General features: G+C 40.0%; 1 protein-coding gene across 2 annotated transcripts in view; it reads right to left on the reverse strand.

Moving 5' to 3' along the window:
• Positions 1-18,146, reverse strand: part of ZNF704 (zinc finger protein 704) — a 91,541-nt gene that overhangs the window by 66,580 nt on the left and 6,815 nt on the right. For both annotated transcript variants that reach the window (XM_082281700.1, XM_082281699.1), the window contains exon 2: positions 4,436-4,683. In XM_082281700.1, coding sequence (XP_082137826.1) covers positions 4,436-4,683 — 248 coding nt within the window. The remainder of the gene's footprint in view (positions 1-4,435; positions 4,684-18,146) is intronic.

Here is an 18,146-nt window from a genome sequence, read left to right on the forward strand (position 1 = left end):
CAAAGACCTAAAAAGACAATGTTGGAGAGAATTCCTAGGGATATTTCATTTACTTTATTTCAATTATTTCATATATTTTTCCATTAAATTATAAACTAATTAGTAGATAAAATATAGGTACAGGAATAGAAATTAATTTCACAGTAATAGAGCAGCTTTTTTAATGTAAAAGCATCAGAAGATAGAAAGATCCAATATATTACTGTCGTGGCAAATGTCACTGCTTAACAGCAGTGAAACAGAAGAGCACAGCAACTAGAATTTATTGCACAATAACTATTTTAACACTATAAGGAAGTGTTTAAGCAGCTGACGATAGGCTGTGGCTTGTCCCCTAGGAGCACAAACTATGTAGAAGAAGTTAGGCAGTTAGAAAATTTATCTTTTGTTCTTTTCTTCAGAGGCAACAGAGTACAGGAGGACTGGGGAAAAGGAGAATGATGTTATCAAGAGGAGAATACAAATTCCACAATATTTTGAGGTCATCTAGCAGAAGATTAACAAAAGAAAATCTATTTATTTATTCAAATGCTCCTACCCATCAGAGGGGTAGAAGTGATGCCTGCCTAGTGCCTCCTGGAACACCTGAAAAGACCTCCTCTGACATGAATGCATTTAAATTCTGAAGGGTTTCCAGCTACCATTGGTCAAAACACTCCAGTCTTAAATGGCCTTTAAACACCACCACCATTTTCAGACATTTATTCTCACATTTCACTCAAAAAAAGGAAACTTCATCCCCTGCTCTCCACCACCCACCCTTCTATCCTCATTCTTCCAAGAGGTAGAAACCATTCCCTGTGTACCTGGCCTGCACTAGGTCACACCCACTGTATCAGCAGTCCAGGCTCTTTCATGTCTTCCTTATTGACGTGCTTTGGTACCATGTCTGCATGATGGTAAGTAACTGAAGAAAACAGAAATGAGCAAGAAGGCCCTGTTAACTTCCACACCTCTGCCTACTGGGGACGTCACCTGATTACACTTGACCTCTACAGACGCAGCTACCTGAAATACTTGCAGACCTGGGCTTGCTTCTGCCCACCAGACAAGGTGATTAGTCCCATAGTAATACCACTCTCTTTTGACAAAATGGCCTTTCACTACTCAGATCCATGGGTCTGGCTGTGTTTGACTGCTGCTGTTTGAACTGGAGATCAACTGAAAGTGTATTTTTCTCTCTTCTACAGATAACATCTCAATTCTCAAAGATAATTGCAGTTCAAAGCCAGACCTCTTTTTCCAAGAAGGATGCAGTCCTTTATGCATCAAAACTGACAATAAATTCAATATTTAAAGGAAAAATAAAGAATTCAAGTTTCCTCATTATATCAAACAATTCATTTGCTCAAGCTGAACAGTTTCATTTATGCTTATCTGCATTTCAGAAGAAGGAACACTATTTAGCTCAGATAAATTTTGTTCAAAAATGAACAAATGAAGAAATCTGAAAAGGGAAAGAATGAATGCTGTTAGCTCTCATTTCATTTTCCGCATTCCAAAACCAAAAATCATTACAAAAAGGTCACAATCTCCTCCTGTCTTAATCCAAAAGACACTTCCAGTACAGGACCTAACATAGGGAGAAAGGTCTGTAGTATCGTCACAAGATGAAACAGAAAAGGTAAACAATGAACTTAAAAATTCTGCACGCAATAAAATACTCCTTTCAAGTCTGCACTTAGCCTGACACCATTACTTTAAAGAGTTGCCCTATGAAGCACCTTGAATATGTTATGACTTTGACAATGAAGACACCTTTGTGCAGCAGGGACCCCAGTTCAGGTCCTTCTTCCAAGTTCAACAGCAGAAGCCCACACCTGCCCACACCTACCAGGCTCCAGTTATGTGTGTAACCTCTGAGCTATTAACTAGTGTGGATCTAACTCTTCTCCCTAGATACTACTGAAAAGTAAAACCCTGAAGTGTCACTTCTTCCATTGCTTTCCCACTCTCCTGCATGTGCACATCAGATGTCCACAGTTATATCTAATTTCCATGCACCCGACTACCAATCACACAGAACACTAGGACTCAGTTAAGGTATTTTTGATTTCTAAAATTTCAGAGTCAATAAGCAATAATGAAAGCCCTGAAGCAGAATGCCTCAAAGAAACTGGTGTTTTGCTGAACTGTTGGCTATTTTAGACACAGTGCCTCACAAAGATTTCCATTCTTATTCACTGAGATCCTTAAAAACAGCTAAGAAGGAATGGCCTTTGTTGCATTTTGTGGTCAAAGTGAAGTATATTTATCCATCTCTTAACAGCTCTTTTACAAACACTTTTTCAGATCTCTTTTGGACATACTCATATGCCCCTGTTAATAATGAATCTGAATCTATGATAAACTTCTGTCTCAAAATTACTTAAATATTGTCTTGGGTTTAGTTGGATACTGCAAAATTTAATGTTATCTTTCACTTCGGCATCTGAAGTGAAATGGGTAACCTTCTCAGTTCCACTAAGGTTTTAAAACAAAATAAATAGCAAGTTTCACTTTCATAGCACTTTCCTACTTTTTTTTTTTTTTTAGAGAGGGTGTATGTAGCAATAAGAAATTAAGACCATACTAAAGCCCTTGTTTGTCCCACATACTTGTATGTATTATCTAATTAATTCAACACGACCTTCCACAACTGGGTATAACAAATTTGCAAAGGCGGGTGGATTTTCTCATCAGAAGAGAGGACAGTTGATCCAGTAAGTCCTGCCAGGAGACAAAGAGGAATTCACCTCTGGGGAACATGCAACTTTCTCAGCACAGTCCTAGACAGAAGACTGGAAGGGGCCTAGAAAGAGGCAAAAAAGTTTAAATGCATGGAGTCTTCTTGGAGAACGTGACTTAAACTGTGCTGCTGAGGAAGAGCAACTGGGTGCTCCCCTTCATTACAGCAGCAAATATTTAGGAATATCTCCAAGCAAAAGTTTAAGTGTTCTTCCCATCAGTTGTGGACAAATGGCCCAATAATTTACCTCAGCTTCAAAGCAAAACTTGAGTTTCACTGGAAATATGTAGCAAGAATGACTGAAATGTTTATTATGCTATTGAACATAAACTCCAGGTTTCTTTCCTACTTCATTCTTTAATTCTGCTAATGCAGGAGCTCAACCTGCATGTCTGAAAACACACAACAACATAATACAGTTATTTTTATGTTCCCAACAAAATACATGCAGAAGGAAAGAACAACTTTAGAAGATACCTTTGTAAGTGAACTTATTTCCTATCATCTTAAGTATCCTGTGCTCACAACTGGTGTCACAATTAGCCTAAAGAAAGCATTAAACATGTTTATTCATCCTCTTTTCCAGCTCACTGGGGAAAAAATATCCATCTCTCCAAGCAAGGATGATCTTGTACCTATAGAAAATGGGAGGTCAACTACTACTTCAAGTGGACTATCTGCATGAAGACACACAAAAATGCACTTAAACCCTGTACCTTAGCTGCCTGAGTTGTTAAATGGAAATGCTAACATATAGTTTGAGCAGAAGGTTAGCCTAGGTGACTTCCTGAGGTCCCTCCAGACCAACATTTTCTCATGATCCTATTTGCTTTGAGACACACAGGATGAATGAGAAGGGCACTCAGACATTACAGGGTTGATTACTAGTGAAAATCTCAAGTAAGTATCCTCACATTTTCAAGGTTTTAAAAGCTTTTTACTACATATATAGGGGGGAACACTCCATAAAAATGCTCCTGGACTCAGTGCAAGTGACATCTATGACAGCCAGAGAAAAACAAGTCATCCTGTTTTGGATGATGTGGTAGAACCTGCTGGTTACACTGGTTTTCAGAAAGCCAACAAACCTAAAAACTAAACATCTGTTTTGACTACAAAATAAGTGGCATCATAAACTTGAGAGGCCTCTCACTGAATTTTTTGCAAGTAAATTTACCAGGCAGGTTAAGCAGAAATCTTTATAGACAGACTGATGCTAACATGAAAAAGAAAAAGCACGTGTCATCTTGTAACACAGAATACCCTATGAGTATAAAGTGTCTGCAAGTATGACAGTAAAAAAATTTGAAAAATAAATTTTTAGCAGGTAAGATGATTCTGTGTCTAATTTAGAAGATTACTTCTCAGGGTGAAGCTGAGTCAACAATCTCTTCCTCTGAAGACACATCCTCTTCTCCAAGTATCTCACCTGCAGCACATTGTAAAAGCAAAAACAATGCAAAAGCAATACAAAGTCCTACTCTGAAGATGGCCTCATTTTCTGCTACTAATACTTTTCATTTCCTAGCAGGTCTCTCAAATAGGAAGGTTGTGATTGACTTTGGACTGCCTGGGCACAAACACCAGTCTCAGCAGTTCATAGCTGTTTACCAAACTTGTATCTAATATCCCATTAAAAAAATGGCAGGGGACAAAAAGGAATAAAGCTTTAAACAAAACACAACAAAAAAATCCAACTCTCCTTACCTTGCTGGAGGCACATCAATATTTGAAGAAACAACCTTGCGCTTCTGTTCCAGAAGACAAACAGAACGAGTGTTTTCCTTTTCATACTCAGGAGCTCTGTTTAGTTTTTTGGTCTCTGCTGTTTTTAAATCTTCCTCCTTTGTGGTGAACAGGAGAAACTGTTGGTCTGGCAGTTTTCGACTGATGTCACTTTTTATATCCTCCTGTTGAAATGCAGGGAAGGTCATTTCACGCTTGATGTTGGCCGCCTGAAAAATTGAAAGCAATTATTAAATTTTTTTTCTAATTCTCCTAAAATGGGAAACAACCCAATACCCACAGGCATTACTTCTAATTAATTATTTGAATGAGTGAATACCATTTATTTGTTCTTCATAAATTCTGAAACTGCCATTCATTTCTCAACAATGTTGAGGACTATCCAGGAAAATAAGCAATTCTTGTCCATTTGATAAAGCTATCAACCTCGTTATGTCAAATCAAAAAGGTATTTGCATTAGAATGTTGGAAACCAGATTAAAAACAAAATATCTTTAATATACGTACATCTGTGCTGCATAGCTATGCAAAAGAAATCCTAGTTGCCCTCCTCCTAAAATTCCAGAAAAAAAAAAATCAGTATTTTTCCAATTAAACATAACCAAGAAACTAAAGTGCTTCCTACAGCAACATACTGGATTCTTTTACAGCTGTATTTGTAAGTGAGGGTTTTTCCAGGAGCAGAAAAATAATTTGCTATGATCCAGCTCCTCTGCCAGAAGGCAAAGGGGAGCAAGTGATGCTGGCAGCATCTCTGTGAGGAGCCCGTCCAGCGATGCCGAGCAGGGACACACCCAGGAGAAGTGCCAGGTTGTCTCTTTGCCTGCCAGCACTTCCCAGATCGTCAGGTCTGCTGCTTCCCATAAACAAAGACTTCCCAAGCAAATAGGTGTCTTAAAAATACACTACCACTCTGGAATACAATGAGCTGGTGTTTATAAAGCAAACTATTGCAGGGTTGCAGGGAAGACCCCAAAAAGGCATCAGAACCAAGCCACTCCATCTTCCCAGAAAGCAAAACAAAGCACAGGACCTAGATTTTCCTGTGAAATCCATTCCCTGGACAGCTACGCTTCCCCAGCTTCATGGGGGCAGACCCATCTGTCAGGCAACTCCTCAAACCAACCCAAACAGCCAAGGAAAATACGGCCCAACAAAGTGGCTGCTTCCCCTGCCTTAAGCAGAGGTACTTCCACACCACATGCACTCGCTTGGAGAAATCCAGGTGCCTTCTAGAGCTAGCAACTGGATTTTAAAGTATTTGTAAATTATTCCTGATCTTTACAGCGGCAATAATCCAAGCTGTGTTGTCCTCAGACAGTAATAGCACCAATAAACTGAAATTCCTATATCAACTCTTCCACCTTATTTCTCCTTTTCATAATCCCAAAAAAAAAAAAAAAAAAAAAAAAAAAAAAAAAAAAAAAAAATCAATCAGTGTATATGCGTATATATTTATGCATTAAAATATACTCCTCTCTCCACAAATCTCTGTTTATAGATTTCAAACCTTGGTGGTTATAAAAATGGTGCAATGAATTTTAAGTTCACAGGAAAAACACTTGCCAAAGTAATTTTGCTGTGTTCTGTAAAGTGTATCACATCATTAACACATAAATATTTAGGACTGATGATTTAATTGTTTCTAGTGCTTCCACTGAAGGGCTTTTAACAGTTGCTTCAAGAACAAAACAAGAGTTATTACTTTATGAACGTAAACAGTAGAAAGAATTAGACACTTTACACTTCTTCACACACAAACAGATGACACATTACCAAGAAAATCTGCCTGGAAGACAAAACAGTCAGCATGTGATCACACAAAATTAGGAGAAGACATATAAACAACATAAATTGAATTCTGATTTAATGATTTTCTTTTTTAAACTTCTTAGATTTACAATAAGCCTTTTTTTGAGTGCCTGAGAATTTCTGAGAAACTGAAATGCTGAGTTGCCTTCAATTTTCATTAAAACTGACTTATCAGTGATGCACTGAAGTAACAAAAAAGGCTGAAATACACAAATTCCATTATCCAGCCCTAGAAATTATGTAACTCCAAACAAGAGTACATATAAGACTTGAATTCCATCCCCTCCACTGCCACATGGTCTTCCCTTGCATGACCACATCTCCCTTCCTCCCTGCCCAGGATTTCCACCTCAGCCGGCGCGGACGGTGGTTCTGTGCAGGGCAGGAGCAGCTCTGCCCCTTGCGCATGGCAGGGGTGCTGATGGGCACAAGCACAAGGCACCACCAGCAGCTGCCTCCTTACCCTCTACACCCCTGAGTGTAGAAAGCGCCGAGAGCATAGGAGGGGACAGCCTCCCTCATTCCCTACTCTCCCATGCCAGACTGAACCCAGTTTTCATCAGGATGGTTTTAATTGTTTTTTTAATGGACTAAGTGTGTGACTGCACCAAGGAAAAAAAGGTATTTTTGTCTTCAATTTATGAATGGTAGGATTTTGCTAAGTTTCAGCAAATGTATTGTGCCATACGCTGCCAAGTTTTCTTTACAGAAAACTACCTAAGTAGTGATGACAGTAGGTTACAAGCTCAGACTACAGCTGTAAAATAAAGCCTAGACCATAAATAGCAGAATACTTGCACCGTGATACCAGATAATCTATTCTTATATATCAAATTTACCCACATCCAGTTCAAACATATTTCATATGTCAATATACCACAATTAATAGCCAGCCCCCCGCACGCTTATGGAAGTGAGGAAAGACAAAAATCACAGAGCAAATGCTCAGGTTGCAGAAGCAGTTCAGGTTCTTCAGCCAATGGCCAGGAAAAGCAGAAGCCCAAATCCAACACTTAGACTAACTCTCTTCCTTCCTCTCCTTCAGTTTTCAACAGATGCTTGGAAATATTAACTTCTTTTTAAACCTTCCCTTGAGACTGACTGCATATAAATTTCTGCTTTAGAATCAGGTGACCATGAGAGAAAGCCAGGAGTTCTCCTTGGTGGGCTTTCTCCAGTAGCTTTCTCCTACTCCACAGGCAGTTTTTCTATTTTAATTCACCTATGTCTATGGAAGCCATTTCCACTTGAGACACCTGCCCTGCCTTGAAGTGTGTGGTGTCTTTTGCTGGAAATCCAACCTCCTATACCAGCAGCCATTGATGTGAGGAGTGCTGAGGGCCACAGTCACTTCAATGATCAGGTTCGTCACTTCCGGGCAAACATACTGATTAATGACCAGGACTCCTCTGATTTCAAGTTCTGCTTCACCAGCACTCATAGTTCAGAGATAACACAGAAAATTTCCAATATATCTTTCTGGATAGCTAACTGTTCTGTCATATTTTATCAGTAACTTTATTTTTTCTCATAGATCCTTCATATTCTTTTAACTTGAGGCTTGTGGTCCTTCAAGTTAAAAGAATATTTCAGCAAAAATTCTGTGGAAGATCTAGTCCAACCTGCCTAGGCCCATGTAACAGACAGACAGAAGGTGAGACTATGACACTATTTTATTTCAGCTTACTTCCAATACTTCACATTTCTCCATCCTTTGCTGTTCTCAAATTCCATCATTACATTTTTCCCTAATGGTTCAGCTTTTCTTGTCATCATACCTCCAAATTTGCCACCTTATTGCCTCCAGTACCAACTGATGGTAAAACTTAAGTCTTTTTCATGCACCTGATGAATTATCACTCATACAAGCCGCTTGATAATAGGCTGTTTTTCTATGAAATTCATTGCGTATTTTCACCCTTAAGCCATTAGCAACCTTCAGCTTACTTTCAACAGAGTCCTTCACAACCTGGCCTCAGGCAACCAACATCACTCGGAAGTTCAGTCACAGAAACAGGAGCTATAAACCACCTGTAAATTTTAAAAATTAGCTTTGTTTCTCTCTGCAGTTACCTTCATCTGCCTTTGTCAATTCCCCCCCGCCCCCATCACAATGGGGCAAGGGAAACTTTGGATACTCTGCTGCTTAGAAACAACGGTACTACCCATGCCTTCCCCACTGGTGCTCAAGCATGGGGCAGTGCCAGAGCCGGGGTCTGATGAGGCATTACTCCTTTGGTAATCATCCTGCAAAGACTGAAAACCATTTCTTGCTTTGGTTTCTAACTAAAAACTTTATTAAGAAAGCCTTTCAATTTCTGTTTTGAAGTTGTCAAGACAATGGTATATATTTAGATTGAGGGTTTTACTTTTAAGTTAAGGGTTTTACTTTAAAGCTTGATTCATTATTATTAAATGACAAAGTTTAATAATCCATGTGACAGCTAAATTATTAGCACAGCTACTATTTTCAGCATTATATTAACAATTTTTCATTGCAAAACCTATCTTAACCTGCCTATAGAAACTTTTATGTGATGGTATTTTTTCATAACCAAATTGCTGGTCCTGAACTCCACATCAAGACCACATGTTGCAATGTAAGTCCTGTCCAAACGGAGCATGCTTGACACTGGCACAACCTGACAAATTTAAAGATGTTTTTTGCTATTCCTTACAAATGATGTGCAGGCTGCAATTTTTCAGCAGTTTAGGCCTTAACTTATGTGCAATCAATTTTTGCTCTGCCCAAGAGCACGTCCTGATAAGACGCTGACATTGCAGTTAAACCTCAGTCTCCTTCAATTTCAGTTAAATTTCAGCCTGCATTTTACCCTGAACAGCAAAAAAATTATTGATCAAAAAGACAACTCAGGCACTGAATTGCCTATTCTAAGGATCAGCAAACACTAGAATAAGTAGACCTATCACATTTATATGGAAACACAGAGACTTAGGTTTGACAGATTATGGACGTCACCCCTGGAGTACAACCTGACTGGACTTTATCGACTTCCCTTGCTTATGGTGCACTGCCGCTTAAAAACTGAAGTTATTTATTTTCAAATAGCTCACTAGCATTTAACAAGCATTAAGATGTCTGTGCTTCCTATACAATGGAAAGCATTGAACTCTCAAGAATATTAGCATTATTTGCCTCTATGTGACGCAACCGTATGGAAATGTATCTTCAAATGTGAAAACTGACTCCTACCTATGTTCTTTCAAATCTCCTGAGGAAACCTGTGGATTCAAGTTCTTCTGGACACAGCAGGAACAGAAACGTAATTTTTAACAGGCTTTGCAATAGATTATACAGACAGATGGAAATACAACAAACTATTGAAAGAATTGCCACACCACATACCATGCCTACTTTGCTGACAGTTTTATAAACAACTCAGGGGCTGATTTCCACAAGGCAGCTGCCCAGCACAACAGAGCACTGCATCGCACCCCCCGTGACTCAATACAGCACCTTCCATGAAGCTATGCCAATTTACAGCAGATGAAGAAGTGTGACTGCAACTGCCTGCCAAGAAACAGGCCCGCTATCACAGCCTCTGCAGAGAGAGGCTTGCAGCTCACTGTCAGGCAGCACAGCAGTGAGAGCCCAGCAGGCTCCCTTAACCTTCCCCTTCTGAGGGGACACTGGCTAACTTCTGTTTCTCCTCACAATGTCTGCTGGGATCTGGACAGACTAAGACATCTGAGAAAGTTGAGCATATCCCTTCCACGAACACTTTGAATCTTAGAGGACTGGGTAAAGTAAACAATTTTCCAGCTGTGGCCTACTTTGTGCCACTATGTTTTTTTCATACATATAACAAATTTACAATAAAAGCAATAAAAGTACCTCTAAAAACCAATAAAATTATTTTACAAGGGTGAGGGAAGTATGTCTAGAAAAGCTGACTACTTCCAAAGCTCCCTATTAAAAAAAACATGCTAGTGGAAACAGGTTTGGGGAAACTAGCTTAGAGTAACCCCACTTTATCTTAATAATCCTGAAGCCATGGTCGTGTTTCCAGTTTTGTACAAACTTCTTTTTCTCCCTCAACCCATGAAGCTGTATTTCCTTTACTTCACTTACAGACCACTATAACTGGACTCAATTCCAGGGTCATTCCAAAACCAACAAGATCCCTCATGAGCCACACTAGGCTGTTTTCCAGACTAGGGGAGGGCGGGGGGGGGATGGTGGAGGGGGGGGGGTGTGTGTTTGTGTGTGTAATATGCTAATTAAAAAACATGCATCAAAAACAACCCCATCCCACCAACAACCCCCAACTCACTGCTCCAATTCTGGCTATTTGCATTGTCAATAGATAAATAATTTCAACTGAATTGTGAGTCCTAGGCCTATGCACAATATTAACACTACATAGCTGATAGAGAAGACAGTTTTGGATGAGGATTTTTGATTTCCATTGGATTTACTATGTAATCAGTTGATCTAATTCCATCAAAAAACTCTTTAGATTAAACACCAATTAAAAAAACACCAGATTAGAAAGATTAGCTACGAGACAGTTTAGCACCAGCCAACCTGCTGTATAACTCTGCTGCTTTTTATAAACAGTTTTTTGATTCTGGCTTTGTGACCATCTCCTTCTGTTTTCTGAAATAGATGTAATCATCCTAAGTGTTTGGAACTGCCAATAAAACTCCCAACTTGTAAGAAAACAAAAGTCCCAGGATTTTTTTTAAATTAAGCAAGGCTTTAGCAACATTTTTGATCCATTACAGAACAAACAGGCAGCTCAATGGGGAAGAGAAAGAAGGAATCAATATATTTCAGCCTAGCATGTTAATGGGACACAATAATGAAATGTGTATACGTAACATGACATGCATTTAAAATGTTCAGGCAAAACAAAAGCTCAATAACTGGAAGGCCCTTTTCAGGCCAGCCTGAACAGCCAGGTGATGTTCTAGGGACAGGGATAAGCCACATTTCTCAACAAGAAAGAAATCAGGAATAAATGCACAGTGAAACATAACAAGCAAAAATGAGAAACCCCAAACCTGCTACCAAAATTACATTCAAGTAAAAAATATTTTAATTTAAATCCCTGGAAGGACAAAGATTTTGGTAATCTCATATTACTTTGTACAGTATTTCCAGTTCAGGTTCCTGTAACAGAGGGGTTTTTTTAATGTAAAAAGGCTCTAATTTTTGACATTCTAAAACAGTGTCCTCACTGGTAGGAAAGAATGCATCAAATTTCCATTTTACCAGAAATCTCTATTCATACTGGAACACAAAGAGATAAGACAGATTCTCGTAATGATGCTTGGAAATAATCTGCCCTGAATTTCAATGTATTATTACATTTTCGAGTATACTTTGCATTTAATTACTTGCTTCACCAGCAGTTGCTCATTACACATAAATCACATCAATCTAATCACTCTAAGCATTTGTAAATTGTTGGTCTCTAACAATATAGAAGATAATGCATTTTAAGGTCACTGTAAGTGTCCTTTACAATATATAGTGCACATTAATGTATAGCAATGTGCTAGTCACCATCAGCCAGGCTAGGACAAAGTCCCTATTTTCATTGGACTCAATATAGAAAACCATCCACAGAATATATTTTCTATGTATTAAAATACAATTCTAAGCATTTTAAGTTGCCTGGATTCACAATAGTGTTATGCAGTGAGAACTGGAGTCAGCAAGAAGTTTCTACCCTCCCATCATCCTCACATGTATGTCAGCACTTACCTGGCTATACCTAACTCATCTACAAAACCCGTGTATCCCAGCACCAGTTTAAGGTGTTCCGGAGTTGAAGAGAATCTACGCAGATGAATGACAGAAACTTTCACTCCCACATTTTAAATCCAGTACCCAGCCAGGTACCTGCTGTACCCCAAATAAAACCACCAGCTTGTGAGAGTGAAGGACTGCACTAACTGGCACAAGAAGTGTAAATGTTATTAAAACTGGACAGAAAGATCTAAGATTACAAGGGGAGACAGCAAAAACACTGGGAATTCATGGTTCTTCCCATACATCATGGTCAGGTCTGAAAAAAATTATTCAGAGATATTTGTGCCTTTTTCTCTCCACCACATCAACAAATGAATGAAGATATGGAAGTATGGTAGCTTTCTTTCCCATTCCATATGCAGGTATAGTAAGTTCCTCCCAGAAAAGTACATGACATAACTTCTAAGATTATCAGACACCAATCAGTAAATTACCAGATTTTAATACTAATTACTGAAAGTGCGTATCTTCAAAATTTGCTTGCAATGTTTAAGTATCAAAAAAAACCCTCTTGTGTCCTGGCTATGCTGTGCACACAAGGGTGTGACGTGCAGTCACCACCATGCAAACCTGGCTACCTGGGTTCCAGCTGGACATTGGCCCCCAGCTTGGCATCACTGGCAGGATCTTTCAGCCCTGTTTTCCTTTTCTTAAATAGAACAAGCGCCTGAGAAACACACTGCTTCTAAACATCTAAAAATACAGACACTACCTTGGAAAGCCTTAAACAGGAGGAAAGTGAAGGATCGTAGTTGCAAAAAAACAGGTTAATTTTTTATTTGGGAATTCAGTTACTGCACTTCAATCTTTGCTAAGCATGCTCACCACTGAGTGCTTGGTACTCCACCACACTTTTAGCAGGACTTGCAAGCCAGGAATGGGCAGTCATAACTGCCTTCCCAAGTACTGGTTGCCCTAAAAGTGAATTTAGAATGAACTAAACCAATTATCACATATTTTTTTCTCTCAGGGACCTACGTGCCTGGCCCTGCAAGTGGGAAGGAAGAGTTCCTGCCAGGCAGCAGGTTCCCCTCACCTCTCCTGCAGTGAAAGCAGTGTAAGCAACGGCCAATGCCACCAGGGCAACCTGCGGCGACACAGAGAACAGGTGAGGGCCTGGAAATGTGTGCTCTGGGCTGGCCAAGGAACACAGAAGCAGAAGAGAGGAGGATACACTTGGGTCCTACTAGTCACCTCTGGGGAAGCTTAAAAAACCCTGGAATTGGGAGACAAAACCAAGCATGCTAATGTGGGGTAGCAGGGAAGTTCAAATAAACCTTTTTTGTTCTTATTTCTATTGCATTACTAGATGTAATTACAAGGTGCAAGTACTGAGTGACATCAGACCAGGTGTTCTCACTGCACTGGCTGAAGTTCTGAAACCTCACATCAGGGTATTTTCTATGATATGCCTATGAATATCTATTTTCTATGAAACGGTGATTTTTTCCTACTTGTAAGAGATGCAAAGAGGGTCCTAGAACCCAGTGGTAAAGTATCTACTGTCTTTGCTGCCCCTAATTTTGATTCTATCTAGATTAAAAAGTTGTGCACAACAGCTTATGTAGCTTAATACAGCCTCATGTATAGACTCTCTCACTGATATATCAATATGGCCTTTACTGCCTGAATTTCATGTGCAAATAATGTATATTTTAACTATTTCAAGACCATTGCTGAAGGTGTACAAGACACTCCACTTGTTTCTCTCTTCATCTGCTGGTGGTCTGGGATCAGTAAAGATGGCAGCAGCTCAAAGAAGTGCTACCACTTCTGTAATCTCATTCAGGATCAAGCAAGTAAGAGCTCACAAAAATCAAACTATAGAGACAGTGGGGAACTCCCCACACCTAGCAGAAGGTTTTGGAAATGCTGCCTCACTGCTCCTCAGTAAAAAAACCTTGATTGGTTCATCTGCATTTGAAAGCCCTGCTCCTCTTGACAGTATAGAGATATACAGCAGGATATTTTTAGTGAAAATAAAAACAGGCTGGCTTTATTTTCAAGATCTCTTGCAAATAAGATACAGAGGTGTGAGATTTCTGAGGTCAGAAGTTGTTGTCCGAAAGGAGCCAGCTGAGATGAGATACTGCAGATCTTAGATCACTTAAAAGGGCATGGAAATGTAATCCATTTGCCTTTACATCCTGGGACTCTGCTCTTTTTTATTTGTTTGTTTAAATTATGGCATTTCAGTGAAATTGAACCAAGGTAATTCTCAGATGTAAGCAACGGTTTTAACTTCTGAATGAAATAGGTGCTGTGAATGAAAAGGCCAATGCTGATCCCTGATGTTGAAAGCCTGGAGGAGATATTAAAAGATCAAAATTAAGCACAAGTCCTTATCTCCTCTAACAGATCTTGAGCCTGGAAGTAGAAAGAACGATCCCTCAGCGGAGGTGAACAAGCAAGAAGCACTGCCTCCAGTAGAAGATTCTTCCAAGTCTGGGTTCAGCTCGAGACAAAAAGACGTAGCAGTTTTCCTGTTCGGATTACGAGAGGTGCCAAAACCCAGGAGTTTATTTTTGTATCTGACTATACAATAAATAGTATCACAGAGTTATAACTCATTACCGCTGGAAGCAATACAATAACACTAGTAAAAACATGCAGAGGCCAAATGCAACCATCTCTTCTTCAGCTGCTCCAGAAAACAGCTGTCTGTCAAACCACTACAGAGATGCAGTAATATCTCTTGGGAGAAGAGCCTTCACAAAGAAACTGATGGACCATCAAGCCCAAAGTTAAGAACAGTCCAACTGCCAAATGGCTGTCTTCTAAAGGATGAAGGCTTGCTCCATTTCTAACCTTCCCTTTCCTCTGTATGCCTGTCCTAGCTGTGATATGCCATCTTTTCCTCTGCATTATCGAGATGCCTGGCAAGCCCTTCCTTGATACATCATAACTGAAGGACACCACAGTCTACAGACTTTGCTGCACGTGTTTTCTGCTGTTTCGGTAGCCCACAAAAGAACACAATGAATTCTGGCACAAGCACAAGGCTGCCTGTGAGTAACTGGGAGCTGGAAAAGGACTTAAAGACAGAGAGGAGAATGCTTTACCCTTTTTGAAACTGATGAAACATAAAATCCACAAACTCCATCTGTTTCATCCAGTGCCCAGGCATAAAGCACTCTGCTATCCATGCTGCTGCTCCAGCAGATGGACCTACCAGCATGGAAAAAGAAACACCTGCAAGACCAACCACTTCTCTCCTGCTCTGAGAAGTAAGGACAATTGTCTGTGCTGGCCACACATGCTGAAGCAAAATATCACTGCAAATCCTTAGCAATCACCAATGCACCCTTATTCATTTCACTGCTTTTTCCATATAGCTCTGTAAGCCAGATACTAGTGGCTTTCCATGGCCATACGGATCACCACTGACCTGGACCTAAGGGCAGCAAGAACTGCATCACAGTGTTCTCTTTGAAGTATTTTGAAGTAGAAAAATCAGATTTTTTCCTCTGGAAGTACTCACATTTGTCATCATTGCATTGTAGAAAGAAAATGTGTTGAGAAATATGGGGTAAAAAGCATTTTGGATCCAGCGAGAGTTTTTTTACACTATTGCCAGGGGATATGCACATATACATAAAAGATCGGGCTGGCTCAAACGTTTATCTCACCAGATTTACAAAGTCCAGTTTATAGAAGGTGATTGTACAACTTGCTCTCTATGTCAGTATGATGTAGGCATCAGCCACCTTATATGCTGAAGCAGAAAATAAAATTTAAGTAATCATCCAATCTTGACTGCTTGTTTTAATAGCACTGACCATCTAAAGTTCAAATAATCTTTTATCCACCATGTAAAAAAATACATTAAAGATGGTAAAACACTGAGATATGTAATTTCACACTTCAGTACGTGATCACTGAGGCATTTTACCTTCCCTCTGATTCTGTGTTCAGTGATAATAACAGTCTTTTACAATTATTTGGACCACTGTGAAAAGGTTTTAGGATACTAGTAGATTCACACTTGTGTTCAAGTAATTGGGCTGAAATCCTAAATCTGCTTAAACTAGCAGGACTTTTCCATCAACTTCAGCTGGGTCAAGATTTTATGGAAATTAGACTCTGTATGTTTTGCAAAAACACAAATAAAAAGATCTGTATTTTTATCCAAAGCTCAAGCAACAGAAGTTGTTCCGTTTCCTGTCTTCATTAGTTTTGTTGTTAAACAACAAATACCACCCACACATGTACTTTTAATACAATAAGACAAATGTCACTGCAATACTCATTTGAGATTGGATGGTTTGGCAAGGCGCCAGAGCAGTGAAAGTGATCCCATCACAGACTGTTCAGCAGCAGCAGCAGCAACAACATTAAATTCCTGCATGCTCTGCTTGGCAACATGCTAGAGTGAAAAACATGAACACAACTTCATGAAATTAAAGCTGATTCCCAGAGGAGCTAATGAACATTCTTTTCATTCACCTTAGATTTCCTGTTCAATTTTTGTAAATAAACAAAAACACTTAAGAGTTTCTCTTTTAACCTACTGTCCTGTAGAATTTGGGCTGGCTTTAAGCTGCAGTATTAGTAAAGCTGCTCACTATTTTTAGAAATAAGCAATTCAGTAAATCACTTGAAAGTATTATAAAGCCAATGGGGACTCTCATTCTGAGGGGGAAAAAAAAAAAAAAAGAAAAAAGCATCATTGCTCTATCCACAGCAGTATTTGCACAGCAGACACCAGCAAGGACCAGCATGCTCCTGGCTGGCCAAGCAGCCAAGCTGTCATCTTTGAGGCACCGATTTATCCCACAGTCTAGTAAGAGCTCTCTGGTGCTCTTGCAATGCTGGAATTTCTAATCTAGCAGCTGGGAAAACAGAGTAGGACTCAAGGGTTCAAAGCTGATTTACAGGACTCTTAGATGTCTCTGTAACCTTGGGTCTGAAGAAAGCTTGGAAGAGCACAGGATCAAGAAAGGCACAGATGGTCTGCACATCTGCACTTGTGACAGGACACATTACAAATGTTAATAACCAGCCCATGAAAAGCACTTTCTCAATACTTCGTTTTCAGATAAAAAAAAAATGTCACTTCTATCTCCAAGGAAGATCCAGGGAACTACGACTGGCTGGTCAGCCTTACCTTGATCCCTGGGAAGGGATCACAATACAGGGAGGAGTGGGTGATAAATCCAACAGTCATGCTGCCACCCAGAGAAACCTTGACAGGTTAGAGAAATGAGCCAACAGGAACCTCAAGAAATCCTACCAGGGGACATATGAAGTTCTGGACCTGGGGAGGAACAACCCCAGGCACTAGTTTGTGCTGGAGTCCACCCAGCTGGAAAACAGCTTCCTAGAAAAGGCCCTGGGTTCCCAGTGGACACCAAGTTGAACATGAGCCAGCAATGAGCCCTTGTGGCAAAAAGCTGAACCATGTCCTGGGCTGCATTAGACAAAGTATTGACAGCAGGAGGTGATCCTGCCCCCTCTATTAAGGCACTGGAAAAGCCACACTTCGAATGATAGGTTCAGTTCTGGGATCCCAAATACAGGAAAGACATGGACACACCAGAGGAAATACAGCAAAAGGCCACCAGAATGGTTTCAACATGAAGAGAAGGCTTTGGACAAATCTCGTTACAGCCTTCCAGTACCTCAAGGGGGCTTGTTAAAAGGAGGGAGAGGGACTTTTTATATGGGCAGACAGTGACAGGACAAAGAGCAATGGTTTTTAAATGAAAAGACGACATGCTTAGAGTAGCTGTTAGGATGAAATTCTTTACTCAGAGGGTGGTTTAGCACTGGAACAGGTGCCCAGAGAAGTGGTGGATGCCCCAGCCCTGAGCTGTTCCAGGCCAGGCTGGATGGAGCTCTGAGCAACCTGGTCTAGTCAGTGACATCCCTGCCCATGGGAAGACGCATGGAACTAAATCATCTTTAAGGAGCTTTCCATTCCAAACTGTTCTATGATTCTGTGATTAAGAGACTGGATTATCTCTCCTATGAGGAGAGCTGGGACTGTTCAGCCAGGAGAAGAAATAGCTTAGGGGAATCTTTAAAATGTCTACAAACACCTGAATGGAGGGAACACAGAGCCAGGCTCTTCTCAGT

The sequence above is a fragment of the Coloeus monedula genome, assembly GCF_965178545.1.
Source record: "Coloeus monedula genome assembly, chromosome: 1".
NCBI classification, from domain to species: Eukaryota; Metazoa; Chordata; class Aves; order Passeriformes; family Corvidae; genus Coloeus; species Coloeus monedula.